Source organism: Silurus meridionalis, chromosome 13, assembly GCF_014805685.1.
Source record: "Silurus meridionalis isolate SWU-2019-XX chromosome 13, ASM1480568v1, whole genome shotgun sequence".
Taxonomy (NCBI): domain Eukaryota; kingdom Metazoa; phylum Chordata; class Actinopteri; order Siluriformes; family Siluridae; genus Silurus; species Silurus meridionalis.
The window spans coordinates 19,779,215-19,796,742 of NC_060896.1; the positions used below are offsets into that span (position 1 = coordinate 19,779,215).

The following is a 17,528-nucleotide window of genomic DNA, read 5'->3' on the forward strand; positions in this document are numbered from 1 at the left end:
GCTCAAAACTACTGGAAATAATTATAAAACTGGAAAGTGCATTTTAAAAGGGTGACCTAGAAATGGTCCTTCAAATGCCTCCCTGACCATATGGCTTAAGACAGGCAGTTATGCAACTGATGTCAGGTCTTATAAGCCCCTCCACAACCTCTGGGCAAAGAGCAGAAACAGAAGTATGTTTTTGGAGATTCTTCAAAAAACATTGAAAGTCCTTTGGGGTTAGATAAAGTTCTCTTTCATCATCTTATGTTCGAGATCCAACTATGGGAAGGGCATCTGTACCTGACCTCTGCAGAAGCATCCAAATGAACCAAATCTGGCTTGACAGACAGGAGCGTGTGCCCAGTGGCAGGTTAGGGCCCGCCCCTTACCAGAGTGCATAAAGCACCTGCACATGCTACCTTTCCCCAGTTGCCATTTGCTTCTTGCGACATCTGTATACTCCCCTCACAGGTCATTATTTATTTGACTTCACTTTGTCTTCAGGAGTACACATCTTTGGATCAGCCTCTGCCAGACGTGCTTGTCTTTTAGCCAGGTTAGCTTTTTGCAAGCTACCTTTCCTCACACCCATTAATAGGCTGCCAGCGTATTTCATACCTTTTTCTCATGGCACTTTCTTAGTCAGCCTCGGCTACACCGGTGGACTGCGTGCAGCAGTCTCATCGCCACTAGGGATCCCCATTCCTTCTGCATTGTCTACTTGAGACTTAAACATGCTCAGGAAGCAAAAGACTTACCCAAGAATTGTAGCCACTGCGCTTCCCAAAAAAGCTTGTGCGTCGCAGGCTTAAAGTGGCCGCTACTCAGTGCACTGATTTGAAATTGACCGACTCAGAAAGGGAGAGAGGCAACGCCGCAGCATACCCGGGGGCCTCCTCTGGTGCAGCTTCCATGAACTGGGCTGACCAATGCCCGTCATTATTTGAGGATTTATTAGCCGCCGAACCCCATTTTATTGACAGACTACATGGCTCCGGGGACGAGGACGATGCAGGCCTTCTCAATGGCTTGGATGACGAGGAAGTAATCCCGTCATCTGTGGCCCTTCAGGCTATTGCTCACACTGCCTTGCCCCAATTGGTACTTTCAGAGTTGCTGCTCACCTCAATATCGAATGGCTGGCTCTTCAGAATGCTTTGGATCAAAAGAGGGATGTATACGATGGAAAACTTCTGGGTCCTCATCCCGGTCCTAGAAAGCAGCTTCATTCCGCCCTTCCAGAAACACTCAAAGCATTGTTGGGGAGACCTGCTTGATCTTAAACATGGTCTTGCAGGTATTGAGGTTAAGGCTATAGTAAGCTTTGGTAAGGATGGAAGCACTCCTCCAAGCTTCATGCTCTAGCTCACAACCTGTTAATTTGGTGCAGATGACATTTTTTGTTGTTACGGGTAACCAGGTAAGGCAGGGGCACAGACCTTTTGTCGAGGGGGAACCCACTCTACAGAAAGTGCCGCCTCAACCCTCAGGTAGTGGGGCTGCTATGGAAGAGGTTCGGCCAGGAGGTCGTCTATCAAGATGTGGATGACGCCCTTGGCTTGGCTCTACGCACTTCCTCCGCTTTGCATAATAACTCCAACCCTGGCCAGAGTAAAAGAATAGGGTTTGACTCTGATCTTAATAGCACCCATTTGGCCCGAGGCACCGTGGCTAGCAGAGAAAATTTCTTCTTCCAGCTTCACATTCTTAACCCTATCAGAAACTCTTTTCACTTTCACTACACTCTTACTAAACTCTTCCTACAGGATCACCCATACACCATTTCTCTTTCCATCCACACAATGGTAGAACAGTTTAAATCCACCTCCAATGTTCCTGGCCTTACTCCCCTCGTACTTGGTCTCCTGAACACACAACATGTCTACCTTTCTCCTCTCCATCATATCAGCTACCTCTCTTCCTTTACAAGTCATAGTACTAACATTTAAAGTGCCCACCCTAACCTTCACTCCTCTACACTTCTTCTTTCCCTGCCGTCTTTGTAGACGTCTTTCTCCTCTCCTTCTCCTCCTTTGGCCAAAAAGAGAACAATAGGTTTCTGTTCATAATCCCGGTTCTCTCAAACATCGAGTAGAGAGATTCACCAAGTTTGCCCTGCTTACCGCAAGAGAAACGAATATGCTCACTGATGGAAGGTAGCGTGTGCAGGTGCTTTATGAACCCGGATAAGGGGTGGTCCCTTACCTGCCAATGGGCATGCATTCCTGTCTGTCAAGCCAGACTTGGTGCAATTGGATGCTTCTGCAGAAGTCAGGTATGGATGTCCTTCACATAGGTGGATCTCTCCATTCAATGTTTCAGAGAAAGGGGGTTACAAACAGTAACTTATTGCAAAACTTACCCTTTAGCCATGTTAAATTTGTACATTAATCCTGAGCAGTGTTGAAACAAAAGGAAAAGTCTGAATAGGCCTACTTGAATATTACATTAGATTCACTAAGTTAATTGGGTGCAATTATTGTAAATTAAATTTATACTTATTTTATGTTTTTAATTGGTGGTAATAGTAAAATAATTTATGACCTGTTTGTATATTTAGGTATTACAGAAGAGGAGAAGCAGTTCCTGACTCCTCCATTGCTAAAGTTCACACGGAGCCTTTCAATGCCTGATACATCAGAAGACATTCCACCTCCACCTGGCATCTCCCCTCCATCACCCCCTTTTAACCCAAATGCCCCCAACAGCCGAGACTATAGCCACAACCAGTCTGGCTTTATGCAAACACAAGCTGGTAAAGGGTACGGAAATACAAACACCATCAACAGAGGTCGAGGTGGTTTCCTGCGACAAAATTCAGACCAATACGAATCCTCAAACACTGTATCAAACCAGCATAATTCCCGAAATCGTAACAGGGCCTCAGTCCCAGAGAACCCTTATTCTGAAGTAGGAAACAAGACACAATATGTACCAGCCAAGCCAGCACACAGGAAAGGGATGTTAGTAAAGCAGTCAAATGTGGAAGATAGTCCTGAGAAGACCTGCTCTATTCCAATCCCCACCATCATTGTGAAAGAACCATCTACTAGCAGCAGTGGAAAAAGTAGCCAGGGAAGCAGCATGGAAATTGATACAAACACTCTTGATCATCCAGGCCAGCTAAGACCTGATGATACGCTCAGTGTAAATAATCCTTTTGCTGCTGCTATTGCTGGGGCAGTAAGAGATCGGGAAAAGAGGCTGGAAGCACATAGAAACTCCCCAGCATTTCTATCAACAGATTTGGGGGATGAGGATTTATCAATCCCTACTCCAACCCCTCGTTTGCGCCAGTCAAAGTCCATTGATGAGGGAATGTTTGCAAATGATGAAGGGCTTAGAACATTTATGGCACCACCTGCTTCACTACTTACTGCTTCACAAGGAGTTGGAGGTGAGAGTGAAGAAATTGGAGGAAGTAGGGGCAGTAGTGAGGGCAATGTGACAGTCTTTAATGCTCCTGAACCTGTGATTGTACGTGAACCTCTGAGCACACGAACTAGAAACTGCCCTGATTTGGATAGTCCAGTCAGCCTTCCAGCAACAATCAAGACCTATTCCACAAATGGTGAAGGATACCTACACCCAGTTACTGGTAAAGCTCTTGACCCCAATTCCCCATTAGCTTTGGCTCTGGCAGCCCGAGATAGAGCTATAAAAGAGCAAGCACAGCCACCTCCACCTCCCCCAAAGTTGGAGCCTCACAAACCAGATATCAATCAACCCCTGTTTATTGATACCAAGCTTCGCTCAGGCATAGAGGCAAAATTTGCTGCCTCTGTTTGCACAGGCCGGGCCGGTCTTCGGCGGCAGATGACAGAGTCTAAATATGAAGTAGAAGGGAGGAAAGACAGTAAGCAACCAGAGGAAAAGAAGAACATGGTTATTGACATTGTAGATACATCGCAGCAGAATTCAGCAGGATTACTGATGGTGCACACGGTGGATGGAGTAAAGATGGAAGAAAATAATGTACACAATGAAGAAAAAGAGGAAATGGCACCCCAACAGGACACAGAATTAAGAGACTCAGATTTCAAACCGCCTTTAGCTCCCAACTCCCAAACACCTACTCCATCCCGAACAAAAAGTATCACAGCAGGTGGATCAGTGGATGAGCCTATCAAACTGCCTTTCCGAATTCCCCCTCCACCACTTGCCTCAGTTGATATTGATGAAGAATTTGTGTTTGCTGAACCTTTACCACCTCCGTTAGAGTTTGCCAACAGTATTGACATTCCTGAAGACCAGATGGCAGAGATTCTTAAGCAGAGAAAAAACAGTATACCAGGTGGACCTTTGCCTCCATACCACTCCCATGCTCCTCCACCTATAAATGCAGAACTTAAACGTCCTGGGATTTTAAACTGCATCCCCCCTTCCAGCTACCCTCCACCACATTCTGAAAGCTTTGAACCAATTACAGATTCTGGAATAGAAATGGATAGCAGAAGTAGCGGAGACCCCCACCTAGAGACCACCAGCACCATCTCTACCGTGTCCAGCATCTCAACACTGTCTTCAGAAGGTAGTGAGGCTTTGGACACCTGCACAGTCTATGCAGACGGGCAGGTCTTCCTGGTGGACCGACCCCCTGTGCCACCCAAGCCAAAAATGAAGCCCATCATCAACAAGAGCAATGCACTTTACAGGGACCCCTTGATTGAGGAGAGTCCCGAATCCTTCAGTCAACCCCCACCTGCACCTCCTCCACCACAATTAGAGCCCCCCAAAACACCCACACAGAGAGTTTCTAAACTTTGGAGGGAATCTCCTGAGCTGCGCAGCCCCCCTTCATCTATTCCAGATCCTAAGGCAAATGTTATTAGTGAGCTGAGCTCTATCCTGCAGCACATGAATAGGGAAAAATCCCCAAAACAGGGCGATTCCCTGGATTCCCCAACAGGACCAAGGAGCTTTACAAATAGGTGAGAGACAATCTTATACTATACTTTACTATATTAATTTATAAGTAATATTTGCCAATTATATGCATTTCCACAACTATGTGAAAGAAAGACAGTACAATAACATCAAAATCAGCACAATATATTTTTTTCAGTTAATCTGATTTATGATTTTATATATTTATATACACTATATGGACAAAAGTATTGGGAATTTTCCAGCCAAATGTGCATTACATGGCTTGGAGTGGAGGATCTTAAGTGGACTGCCATAGAGCTCTAACATTAAAACTTAACCTTGAACATCTTCAAGATTAATTGGAACACTGTCTGCACCACCCTGACTTTACTAATGCTCTTGTGTCTGAATGAGCAAGATCTCAATACGCTCTAAAATGTAATGCAACATCTTCTCAGAAGAGTGGAGGATATTATAACAGCAAATGGTTCACAATCTTTTGTCCACACAGTATGTGTGTATATTTGCATTATTGCTTTCAATAAAGATGCAGAAAAGCCAATATATATTTTTCCCATACACTGTTAACAATATTTTAAGTTATAAAAGTTGTTAATTCTTTTTGGATCATTCCTGGTACTCAGTGCCTTTGGCACACTACAATTCTTTAAAAAAATATAAAATTTGTTTAATTTAATTTTTGTGAAAAACATTTATATTCTTTGTTATATTTGTGATCTGTTTACGTCTGCTTTTCCTCTGTAACGTAAAATGGTTTACTTGGTCATGACTGCTCTTTTTGCTATAATTTTGGAGTTTGGCATGACAAGCCTGTTGACTGTAATACTAGTTGCTATCTTGGAATGTTTGCTCTAATGCTAAAACAATGCTAGTGCATAGGTTTACTTGCACTCCACATGTTTGGGGGTGAGGATGAGGTCTGTTTACAGATTCCTGAATGTATAATTTGTCTGCATGCTATCATAATTGGCAAGTAGCCTGGTTTCTGCCAGCAAATAAGATGACCTAGTTCACAAGACACAACAAAATTGGACCCAATTTAACATTTAAACTCAATATAAACAGAAGTATTAACATAGTTTGTCAAATGTGTTCAGATAAATAAGCAATCAAATATTTTACCAATTTCACCCGAATTAACAAGGTATAAAATTGTAATTGACACACGCCCACTTAGTGCACCAGTGTGATTACTGCAGGTGTACTTATGGAAACCCTGTTGTGTACTATTGCACAAGACTATTTACTAGACTACTAACAGGAAGTGAAGGATTATTAGCAACATTTAGCATTCTGCTGACTTTAATTATTCACCAACTCACCACAACCAATGCCTCTTGAAATGTTAACTACCTTTAAACACACTTAACTGTGTGGTTTATGACACTGTATAACACACTGTTGTCTACTCGAATGAATGCAAGTCCAGTGTAGGCGAACATATTAATGCTGGGCAATTATTAACTATGTATTATGTACTAGTGGCATTTCTGTTGAAATACTATTTTACAATTAATATTTTAGCAAATATGTCAATGTAAATATGAACAATAGATTTATATAAAATAAAGGGAATATTTATTTTTGACACTCGTTCTTGTTATATGCATACATGTAGTCACTTTGAATTTACATACATGTATTTTGACTTACAAATATGAACAAAATAATACATACAAAATTCCTTTAAAAATGGAATCAATTGAGAAAAATATTTGGACAACACACAGTACATAGTCATAGGCGCACCGGTACCCCTGCTCATTTACTTATGGCAGCAGAATATGCATAAACCCAAGCATATACAGGTCAACAACTTTAGTTCACAAATAAAACAGCGGGAAAAAGTCAGATCTCTGTGACTTCCACCGTGGTATGGATGTATAGTCAGTACTATGAGGACTGGTTTTGGGATCCTGGTCATGGGATTTTCCCAGTAAACAGTCTCTAGACTTTAAACAGAATAGTGCAAAAATGGCAACAATGGTGCTGCAACACCTTATTGATGAAAAGAATGATCATACTGATTAAAGATATCAATAGTAACTCATATAAGCACTATTTACAACCATGCTGAGCAGAAAAGCATCTCTCTGTCAGCTTCTGTCAGCCAAGAACAGGAGTCTGAGGCTACTGTGGCACAGACGCATTGCAAATGTTTTTCCTATCCCCAACTACACATAAAATATGCAGTGCATAGTACAGCTGCCACATGATTGGCTGCTTGAATGATTGCATGATTGAGCAGGTGCACATTTGTTCCCAAAGGAGTGGCTGCTTAGTGTAAATTGTAAACAGTAGCATTGATAGATTTTTCCCCCCTTTGTTTTGTTAAATTATTCAAGGCTTAACTGTAAACCTTCATTAAACACTTTTATTGCTCCACTTTATACACCTAAGCAGGTCAATCCTAATCCTATGTTTCTTAATTGCATCCATTGCTGTGTTTTGTGCTGGAATTTATGTACCGTAAGCCTTTAAGGTGTGCAGTTACACATGTGACTGCCTCCTCTAGTGGCTGCAGATGGAAATTACACTCCCCTTGAAGAGTGTTTGATTCTGGATGTGTGTACAGTCAACCCCTGATAATTCGCATTTCGAAACTCGCGGCGTGGAAAATTTGCGGGTTTTCATTTGGAACTTAACTAAAAGCAAGATGCGGATTATCTTGAAATTCGCAGGAATCCGCAGCGGAACCGAATGTTCAGGGAATTTAGGAATAACATTTTAAACTATGTTTTCACAAAAATTATATTCATAACATTTTTTAAACACGTTATTATATCAAAGTGACATAATGTCTAGATTAATTCACTAAGGTACCATAGGGGCTGTACAAAATTCGTCCAAAATTCGTGAAATTCTGGAACTCACAGGGGGATCTTAGAACATAACCCCAGCGAGTTCCATAGGACCAGTGTATAGAGTTTTTATATATATATATATATATATATATATATATATATATATATATATATATATATATATATATATACACACTGAATGCTATACACTACACACTTGACTATATAGTGCATGAGTAGTATTGTCCTTCAAAAAAATTTAAAATAAAGGGAAAAAAAATATGTGTGTATGGGTGTGTATGTGTATGTGTGTGTGTGTGTGTGTGTGTGTGTGTGTGTGTGTGTGTGTGTGTTTTTGACTTGAGAAATAAGTAGGCCTTCTTGAAATAACCTCAAATCACAAAGCCTTAAGCCACTTGTTCAGATCAGGTTTGATGGTGCACGCACACACACACACACACACACACACACACACACACACACACACACACACCTATCGTATTGTTTTTGCTTCAGGTCTCCATCTGTCACACTTCTCAGTTTGTTACATGATCCAGTTCTGTGAGCTAAGAATACACACACACACACACACACACACAAGCAGAGTTTCTTCCACTAGACCTTACACAAGGCATGTGCTTATAATTGGTTACTAGTTACATGCAGCAGTGGTGATCTTTTTTTTAACAGCACATACACACATGCATACAATGGATATATATATATATATATATATATATATATATATATATATATATATATATATAATAACTTTAAAAAACTTTAAAAAACAGACAGGCATCTGAATTTAAGATGTAATGGATAGAACCTTATTGTATGTAATGAAATACCATGAGTTCAGGACCAAACAGGAGAAACTCAAATGAAACAAACATGAACATAGGAGAGCATGAAGAACTGCACAGCCTGGATTTTGAAATCTAATTCTGGACCCTGAGATTGTGAAGTAACCTGCTGTGCCATTACAGTCATACACTTTATGGACACATAGCTTTATATGTAATTTTGACAGTCAAAGACAGTGTTTTATTGACTGATTGATTATTGATTGAATAGTTCATGTAAAGGTTTTTTTATATTGTTGTGCGTTCAGAACAATATACAATTTACATTATATATATATATATATATATATATATATATATATTATAAGGTAAGAACAATACAATACAAAAGGAAAAAGTGGCAATAGAAAAGGATTGTGATAAAAAAATAAAAATTAATAGGTTTAATTTATTTAAATAAAGTATGTCAGTAAACATTTAAAATTTTTGTCATTAGCAATAACTCTCTCTCTCACTTTCTCTGTTCCTGTTTCTCTTTTTCATTCTCATTCCTTTAAACCCCCTGCCATTTTTTACTTTTATCACTCCACCTCTCCTGCCCTTTTTCACATCACCCCCTCATTCTTTATCTCTCTCTATATATCGTGTTTTTCCCTCTCTTCTTTTTCATCTTTCGCTCTTTCTTTAGGGATTCTGCCGCTCCCTCTGTCTCAGGTACCCAGCGCTCCACTGCTCTAACGTTCACCACTCCATCCACTCCTCCTTCCATTCTTTCTTCAGTCACCTCGCCTCCTGCATCAAGCCCCACATCTTCCACACCAGGCCCTGCTTCTTCTCCGGCACCGACCCCGCCTCTTTGTCCGTTCGGAAGCCGCTCAGCGTCTCCTCTCTCGCTTTTGCACTCATCCTCCTCATCCTTGTCTTCATCCAACTCCAAGCCGTTTTCCAGCAAGCCTGTCCTGCTGTGGTCCAAGCACGACGTCGCTGACTGGCTGGAGAGCCTCAACATGGCCGAACACAGAGACGCCTTCATGGAGAACGAGATCGAGGGATCTCACCTGCCAAACCTGCAAAAAGACGACCTCATCGACTTGGGAGTGACGCGCGTCGGCCATCGCATGAACATCGAGAGGGCGCTTAAGCTGCTGATGGACAGATAAAGCAAAGACGAGTTCACTTCTTCTTTTTCTTCCCTGGCCTTCTGTCTGTCCCTACACAAATGCTGAGCAGGAAGGACTATCAGTAAGGACACTAGCTTTTCACACATCCTTCCCAAGCGTGTGAATGTGTGTGAGAGTTAAAAAAAAAAACAAAAAAAACCTTATGATTCATTTGGGACCATTCTGACTTTTTTCCGATCGCCAGCTGAGCTGGAGGCGTTTTTCTATCTTTGCTAGAAAAAAAATAATTCGTCACTATAAGAAGTCTGGTGGTTAACTTTATGGATGCAGCAAACACACCCTGGAACAAAAAGACATGTCAGATTGTCAGTTTGTGTTCTTTCTTTTTTTTTTTTTCCTCCCTTTTTCACTGTGTGTGTGTGTGTGTGTGTGTGTGTGTGTGTATGGTGTGTGTGTGAATGAGACTCAAGCCAAAAAAAATGGGAGGACAGTCATCAGACTGCAGATCTGTGGTTGTTAGCACTAAAGAACACACACACAAGATATAAAAACTAAATCAAAATCCGCAAATTTCTGTCAGGAGTTATCAGAATGTTTCACTTCCTAGCGTAAGGAATGTAGATGTCATCATTTATTTATTGATTGATTTTACAAATCGTACGTAAACAATTCTGTACATGTCAGGTTAGTTAGCTGGCTAACAAAATACACATGCTTACACTGTACAAAAGCCAACAATTTTCTTCTTCCTGTTTCAAGACTTCCATGACACACTTACTTTTTTTATTTTAATTATTTTTTTTTTTTTACGTTCAAGCTCAACAACACTGGTGTTCTGTGATTTGCAGCCAGCCTCGAGAAACCCTTTCGGCTGGGTATGAGCCGATATTAGATTTTTCGGTATTGCGATAATCAGGAGAAATAATATAGCATGGCTTATAATATTACCATTATATTGTTTTTTTAATGTAACACAACTAAATTGTTATTCCTCAATCCTGCTATGGCTGGAAGACAGAATTATGTGATTATATAGTAGCTCTCAAAAGTTTGGAAACACCTAGTCTTTTATTGTTTTTAAGACACGTGTATGTTTCTTTTGTTTATATGCAAAAACACGCAAGAATTCGGCAATGAATGACTGGAGGAAAATTCAGTGGACAGGGGAGTCCAAAATTAGCATTTTTGAAGAACTTATATAAAGAACAAGAGAGAAGATGTTACAGTCTGCCTCACCTCTCAATCAAACATGGACTATTCCATACCTCAGCACTACGTAATCCCATCTGGACTGCTGCTAATTGAAATTAACTTCAGTCAGCTGGAGTGTTATCTGTCATGGAGTGGCCTGCCCAGTCACCACACCTTAATCCTATTAAACTGCTCTGGGATGAACTGGATCACAAAGGTCAGAAAGAAATATCCAACTAGAAAAGAACTAACAAAAAAGAGCAATAGCAAAGAATTTCAGCTGAATGTTTGGTAAAAAAAAAAATTGCTAATAGTGTTATTTATGCTAAGGGACGATTTTGTCAATGAAAATAACGTTTAACATGTGTACATTTATATAGCTGTTTGCTCAAAGTAAACCTTCATTCCCATTTCATTTAGGTTTGTTGCATATAAACTGAAGGAACATGCATGTGTCTTTAAAAAACGATAAGACTATTGTTATAGTGTATAGTGTTATATACACTTTTTGACAGAGTGCTCCTTCAATTTTGTCTGAAATGAGCAGTTCTGGAAAAATCTCTCTCCTCATGCTGCCTTTAGCTGCTGAATGGAGCACAGGTGACATTCTATATGCTGAATATTGGGATTCATTTACAATCAATACATGCCTAGATATAAGCATACACACACACACACACACACACACACACACACACACACACACACACACACTATATATATATATATATATATATATATATATATATATATATATATATATATATATAGTCATATCAGGACAAGATTACTAGTGTAGCAGCCCCTCCTCTTTGTGTGTATGCATATGTGTGTGTGTCCCTCCCGTCTTCCTTGTGATTGAAGGGTGGGTTTTAGTAATTTATCAGCTCAGAACAACTCGAAATCAAGCGTGCCATTACTCTCATTTTTCTCCCTGACAGACTCTCATGACCGATCACGCTATTGCAATAGATTTCGAAAATTGTAGCCGTCTACATGATTTCTTTACGTGCGCGAGGTGTGAAATCACCCTCCTCCTTCACTTTTCTTCCTCTGAGCTTTCTCTTTATAATTCTATTTCCATTTTAGTTTCCTCTCATATCTTTCATGCCATGACTTTTACATACATTCAGACATACACTATATGGACTAAAGTCTAGCCTTAGTCTCCATTTGCTGTTATATTAACCTTCCATCTTCTGGGAAGATGCTCGACTAGATTGTGGAGTGTAATTGGTGATTTGTGCTCATTCAGCCATAAGGTGTATAGTGTTGAGGCCTGGGGTGCAGTCAGTGTTCCAATTCATACCAAAAGTGTTCAGTAGGATTGAGGTCAGAGCTCTATAAAAGACCACTCAAGATCTTCCACTCCAACCCATGTACACCAGATCTTTATGGAGCTGGCTTTGTGCAAAGGGACATCGTCATGCTGGAACAGGATTGGGGCTCCTAGTTTTCAAGTGAAAGAAACATTTAATGTAAAGCATCCAAAGACATCCTATAAAATTGTGTGCCTCCAACGTTTGGGGGAAAAAACACATTTGGCAGCGAGTCCCAATACTTTTGTCAATACATCAGGGGGTTCTTTGTGTAATCAGGTGGTGTTAGAAAACCTTCTCCAACAGCGAACACTAAGAGGATTTAAAGAGTGTAAGTGACACTGGTCAAACACAGAATATCAGGCAACATTTAAAGCGCTTCAAATGTTTAGAATGGACTCGGAATTGGAAAAAAGTTGGGAATTTTTTCAAAATGAATGTTTAAAAGCCGGAAAAAATTCAGGCTGTGGTTGAACCTGCACTGTGTCGCTCCATGAAATGAAGTTTTATCCTGAAATGCTTCTATTTTACTATAACAAATATGCCCTCATGTCTTAAGACGTCTTAATTGTAATGCATCTGTTAAGCAGCGGCTTCTCTTCTGTTCATTCCTAATCTTTTAACACACCATTTTCCAGCTAATTATTGCTGCATTTCTCCATCATCTTTCTTTCTCTTTTCATCACACCTTCACTTTCTTATTTTTCCCTCATATCTTCACTTTCATTCCATTGCTCACGTCTATTCTTCCTTCCTGAATTTAAACCTGTACCTGCCATAACAGCGTTGCTCCACATTACACACAGATTATATTTTTTAAATATTGTAAAGCGGCCTTTGCGTGTGAAAAAGGCACAGTATAAACAAAAAGATTTATCACTGTCATATTCTAAAATGTTTTATTGTTAACTACAAACATTATGGAGGATTTTTTTGTGCTTTTATATTTTGATACTTTAAACAATGTGACCATATTTACTGTAAAAAAAAAAATTGAATTAAAAAACAACAAAAAAAAGGAAAATAGTGCAAAGGTTTATACTCCTATTTATGAGTAGGTTATGTGCTGATATTCAGTCACCTGTTCTCGCCTAAATTCTTCTTACAGACAGTCAAAGAATGCAAGGAGGAAGAGAGAGGGAGAGCTTGAGATAGAAGAGAATACATGGAAATGGAAAGAAAGTAGGAAGAGAGGAGAAGCATAGGGAGAGAGAATTGGAGAAAGACATGACATGAGATGAGAATGGTGGAGGAAAAACTATAATATAGACAAAACAGATACGAGACACTCGATAAAGACATGGCAAAAAAATAAAAAGGAGGGTGAGTCCTTGACAAAGCGTTTATTTAAAATGTTGCCTACTTACACAGATTTCTCCAGACACAGACCAGACGACACTGATTTTCAAATTCATTTCTAATTTACTGAGCGATTTTTTATTTTTATTTTATTTCGGTTCTAAGCATTCCCCTCACCTCACCTTTAATTCAGCCCAGTAATATTTATTTGTGTGTGTGTGTGTGTGTGTGTGTGTGTGTGTGTGTGTGTGTGTGTGTGTGTGTGTGTGTGTGTAAATCTGCCTAAGAGTTCTACACTGGATTATTATTATAAATGATTATTAATATTATTATTATTAGACGGGACCGGAAAGGAATCTTGCTGCCCGAGTCACGCTGCTTGGTGTCGACCCTTTTTAAATAGAGATTATTTTACACTAGAGTACGACAGCAAAAATTTAAAGCACAGTATTTTTAATGATTTCTATAGAAATGTATGGAATTTTATATAAAAAGAAAAAAGTGATGGGACTGGAATGGTGCGGTTTGCCAAATTGTGTTTTAGACATATATATATATATATATATATATATATATATATATATATATATATATATATATATATATATATATATATATATATAGGAGACAAAATATGTACATTTGTCGATTCTGTAAGAAGCAATATTTCTATTTATGAATCTCCTTGGTTGTGAGTTTCAACAATACATCCTGAAATCTGTGACTGTAAGATCTAAAGAGACATATTTTACGATTGTTTTTTTTTTCTTTTCTCAACAGTTACGTTGGCTGTATTTGTATACACAGGCCACACTAGCTATTTAGCAACGGAAAATGTAGATTAAAGTAGTAGTTGAATTCAATGAAAATGCTGAACTTCACCGTCAGGCCTCACATCCCCAAACATTTAGCAATTTGTTCTTTTTTTTAAATAGATAAGTCTTTTAGCCTCACTTTATTTTTGCGTTCGTGTTCTTTATGTTGCTGTAATTTTGTGCAGATCTTCTTATTTAGAAAGTAACAAAAATTATTATTAAAATGTCCAAAAGATCAATTCCTGTGACGGCAGTTTTTTCCTCCCACTCAAAATGTTTCATGTACGGAAACCAAAACTAATTCTGAGAAATAAATAGAGCATTTATGACCTAATGTGAGTATTCACTGAGTAAGCCCTTGCAGAGTCCGAGTTTGGATGAGGGTATGTTTGCAAGGCCGTGGATGTTTGACGCGACTTTTAAACACTTAATTCGTCCTCCAGAGATTCGAACAGCACCTGGTGCAAAAAGGTACTTTTATGATAACACTGGGTTTAGCCATTTTTGCAATCTGGCAGTAAAAAAAATCAATTTCAAATAATTTTGTTAATAATAAGTTTGTTAGTTCATAGAGAAGTCCTAAGAGGCTATGCATTTTCTTTTTTTGTTTTCTCGTGATCTCCAGGTAAAATGTCGTTTTCTTGTCATCAAGACAGTTTCTCGTGATCGCAACTCAAAGCACGTTTTTGAAACGTCGTAATTGTATTGCGGGAAAATCTCGCACCTTGTGAATGATTCTGGTGTACATCATGGAGTACACGTTCTGGCATCTGAAATCTCTATCAATGTTAACAATTTCCCACAAATAGCGAGTCCCTCATCAAAGTGAAGGCGATCATCCATGATGCTGCCTGTAGAACATCTGCTTATGCCGAATACGCAGAAAAACTAAATATCGATCACGAGGGAACGGTGTTCGATTTGTCGAGATCACAAGAAAATTATATTGCGATAAAGTCGTGATCACGAGAAAACGAATTTTGTTATGTCGAGATCACGAGAAGACAAGAAAAACATTTAAATATGGCCTCCTAGGACTTCTGTAAGTTTAGCTTAGCTGCTTAATAATATCTTGAAGAAAAAAAAAATACATCAGCATACAGCACATTTTAATGCTAATCATTGTAAATAATTAGTGCATGCTCTACCTGTAGACAGAATGGGGGTATTTTTAAGCCTCACATCATGTCAGCCCTGACAGCTGTTTAATTTTTCTAATAGCCTGTTCTGCAGTAATCAAGCATAAATGATATATGTTGCTTTTTGTAAAATCAGCTGTGTGTCAATACCAAGAGAAATCATACATTATCTATTTATTACCCCAGGCTGCCAGTTTTTGTTCTGCACCTACATTACATGAATTTTATGACCATTTTTCTTTTCTTAGAATAGGCCTTTATAGGATATGATAAATGACTACAGATGAAGACTATTGTGTAGATCCTCCTTTATGCTCTCACAAGTCATGGCACAGATGCAAGATCAGATTTGAGGTCTGGGGAATTTGGAACCAAAGGCATGTCAAACCCAACCCAATTTTTTGCAAAATGTTTTTGTACCAATTTCCTGAAATAAATGTTTAGGCAGTGGCTGAAGTAAAATCCCCATGAATGCAAGGACACAAGCTTTCAAAGGCAGAACATTGCTCAGAGCATCACAGGCCCCCATTGTCTTGCATTCTTCCCAGAGTGTATCCATGTGCCATCTATTCCCCAAGTAAGCGATGCACACCCACACATTGCCACCACATGATGTGAAAGAAAATATGATTCACGAGCACATGGGCCAAGTTCTGGTGCTCACATGCTTATTGTAGGCACTTTCATCGGTCAACAGAGGTCAGCATGGGCTAATGAGGATTATGGACCTTTAAAGAAGTAGGTGGTCCCACAAACATCCCGAACCATCTAGAGACGTACCAGCGCCATATGGAGTTTGGACATTTGGACATCTTTGAGTGTTTAAAGGCTCTGGCATGGAGAAGCTGGTGTTGGATCTGTGATGATCACAAATGTTGAGCTATTTTATGAGTGGCTCAGTAGCTCCTGGTTTCTAAATCTTAAATGACTGTAGAAGGGACATTACTCATAATCTTACATTCCAGTGCTCATGTTAGTTTTTACACCCCAAAGTTTTGTATTGTTTAAAGACTTTAATCACACTCTTGATGTCACCCAAATGAGGATGGGTTCCCCTTTTGAGTCTGGTTCCTCTCAAGGTTTCTTCCTTATAACATCTAAGGGAATTTTTTTCTTGCCACAGTCACCCCAGGCTGCTTATCAGGGATAAATACACATTGTTCACTTTAACTCTTAAATTCTGTAAAGCTGTTTTGAGACAATGTCCGTTGTGAAAAGCGCTATAGAAATAAACTTGACATGACCAGTTTGCAGCTGTGATGCCCTGATACCTTTCTATCATACATACTAACCACTGCATCCCGGAAATGTATGTTTCTAAATAATAGTGAATCCTGGAAAGCTGTCATGGAGTAAGTTATAACATCTGGAAAATATTCCAAAGAATTAGGGTTGACTTCCCTGTTAGTTATACAGAGAGGACAATGTGCATAGTGGAGAATGCATAGTGATGGCCAGAATCTATGGTAAGATCGGCGCTGGATAAGAACTAGTCATTACACCTCTGTTCAGACAGGGATTCACTGTGTCAAAATAGTTTATCCATTAGGAACTACTGGGTACTGTACTGGGTAGAGCAAAGCATCCATTTCAAATGGACACTGTTTTCAAACAGACCTGATGCCACCAAGGAACGGATACTTTCATTAAAACACATTGCGTTTGCTAGTAACACAGAACAGAAAACGTGCCGCAAAAATTGAGGCCACTTCTAAAGTCTTAATTTGTCCACCAGAGATTTGACTAGCACCTGGTGCTAAAAGGTACTGTAATGACAACACTGGCTTTAGCTATGTTTGACAGCTAGTAACACGTGTTGGGAATGTCCAGTTGAAACATGTCTAGCGGGATTAGCAACCGGCTATAATTACTTCTAGCATCAACAACAGATGGCATTACTGCATACGGTGGCCTTGATGAATCTGAAAAGCGAGCATCATAACCAATTCCCAATTCATTTAAAGTCACATGTGATCTCATCCTTAATTTAATGAAACAATGTGGGTTTACTGTAGGCAACAGAAAGCAAAACAAGGGTGTGGTGTTCTCAGGGTATCATTTTGTGTCCTGGTCCAGGTGTCCCAGCACCTGAAGTAAGCGGTCAACCAGCTCCAACACAGGGATTGGAACGATTGTTTTAAAGGTAAGCTATTGCCAGCGCT

At 39.5% G+C, this 17,528-nt stretch overlaps 1 protein-coding gene across 1 annotated transcript in view; it reads left to right on the forward strand.

Annotated features, from left to right (window-relative positions):
* LOC124395535 (SH3 and multiple ankyrin repeat domains protein 2-like) overlaps positions 1-9,813 on the forward strand; it is a 73,836-nt gene extending 64,023 nt beyond the window's left edge. Inside the window, exons 23-24 of the mRNA XM_046864097.1 lie at positions 2,543-4,913; positions 9,171-9,813. Of these exons, the coding sequence (XP_046720053.1) occupies positions 2,543-4,913; positions 9,171-9,642 (2,843 nt within the window). The 3' untranslated portion in view covers positions 9,643-9,813. The remainder of the gene's footprint in view (positions 1-2,542; positions 4,914-9,170) is intronic.
* The last annotated feature ends 7,715 nt before the right edge of the window (positions 9,814-17,528 follow it).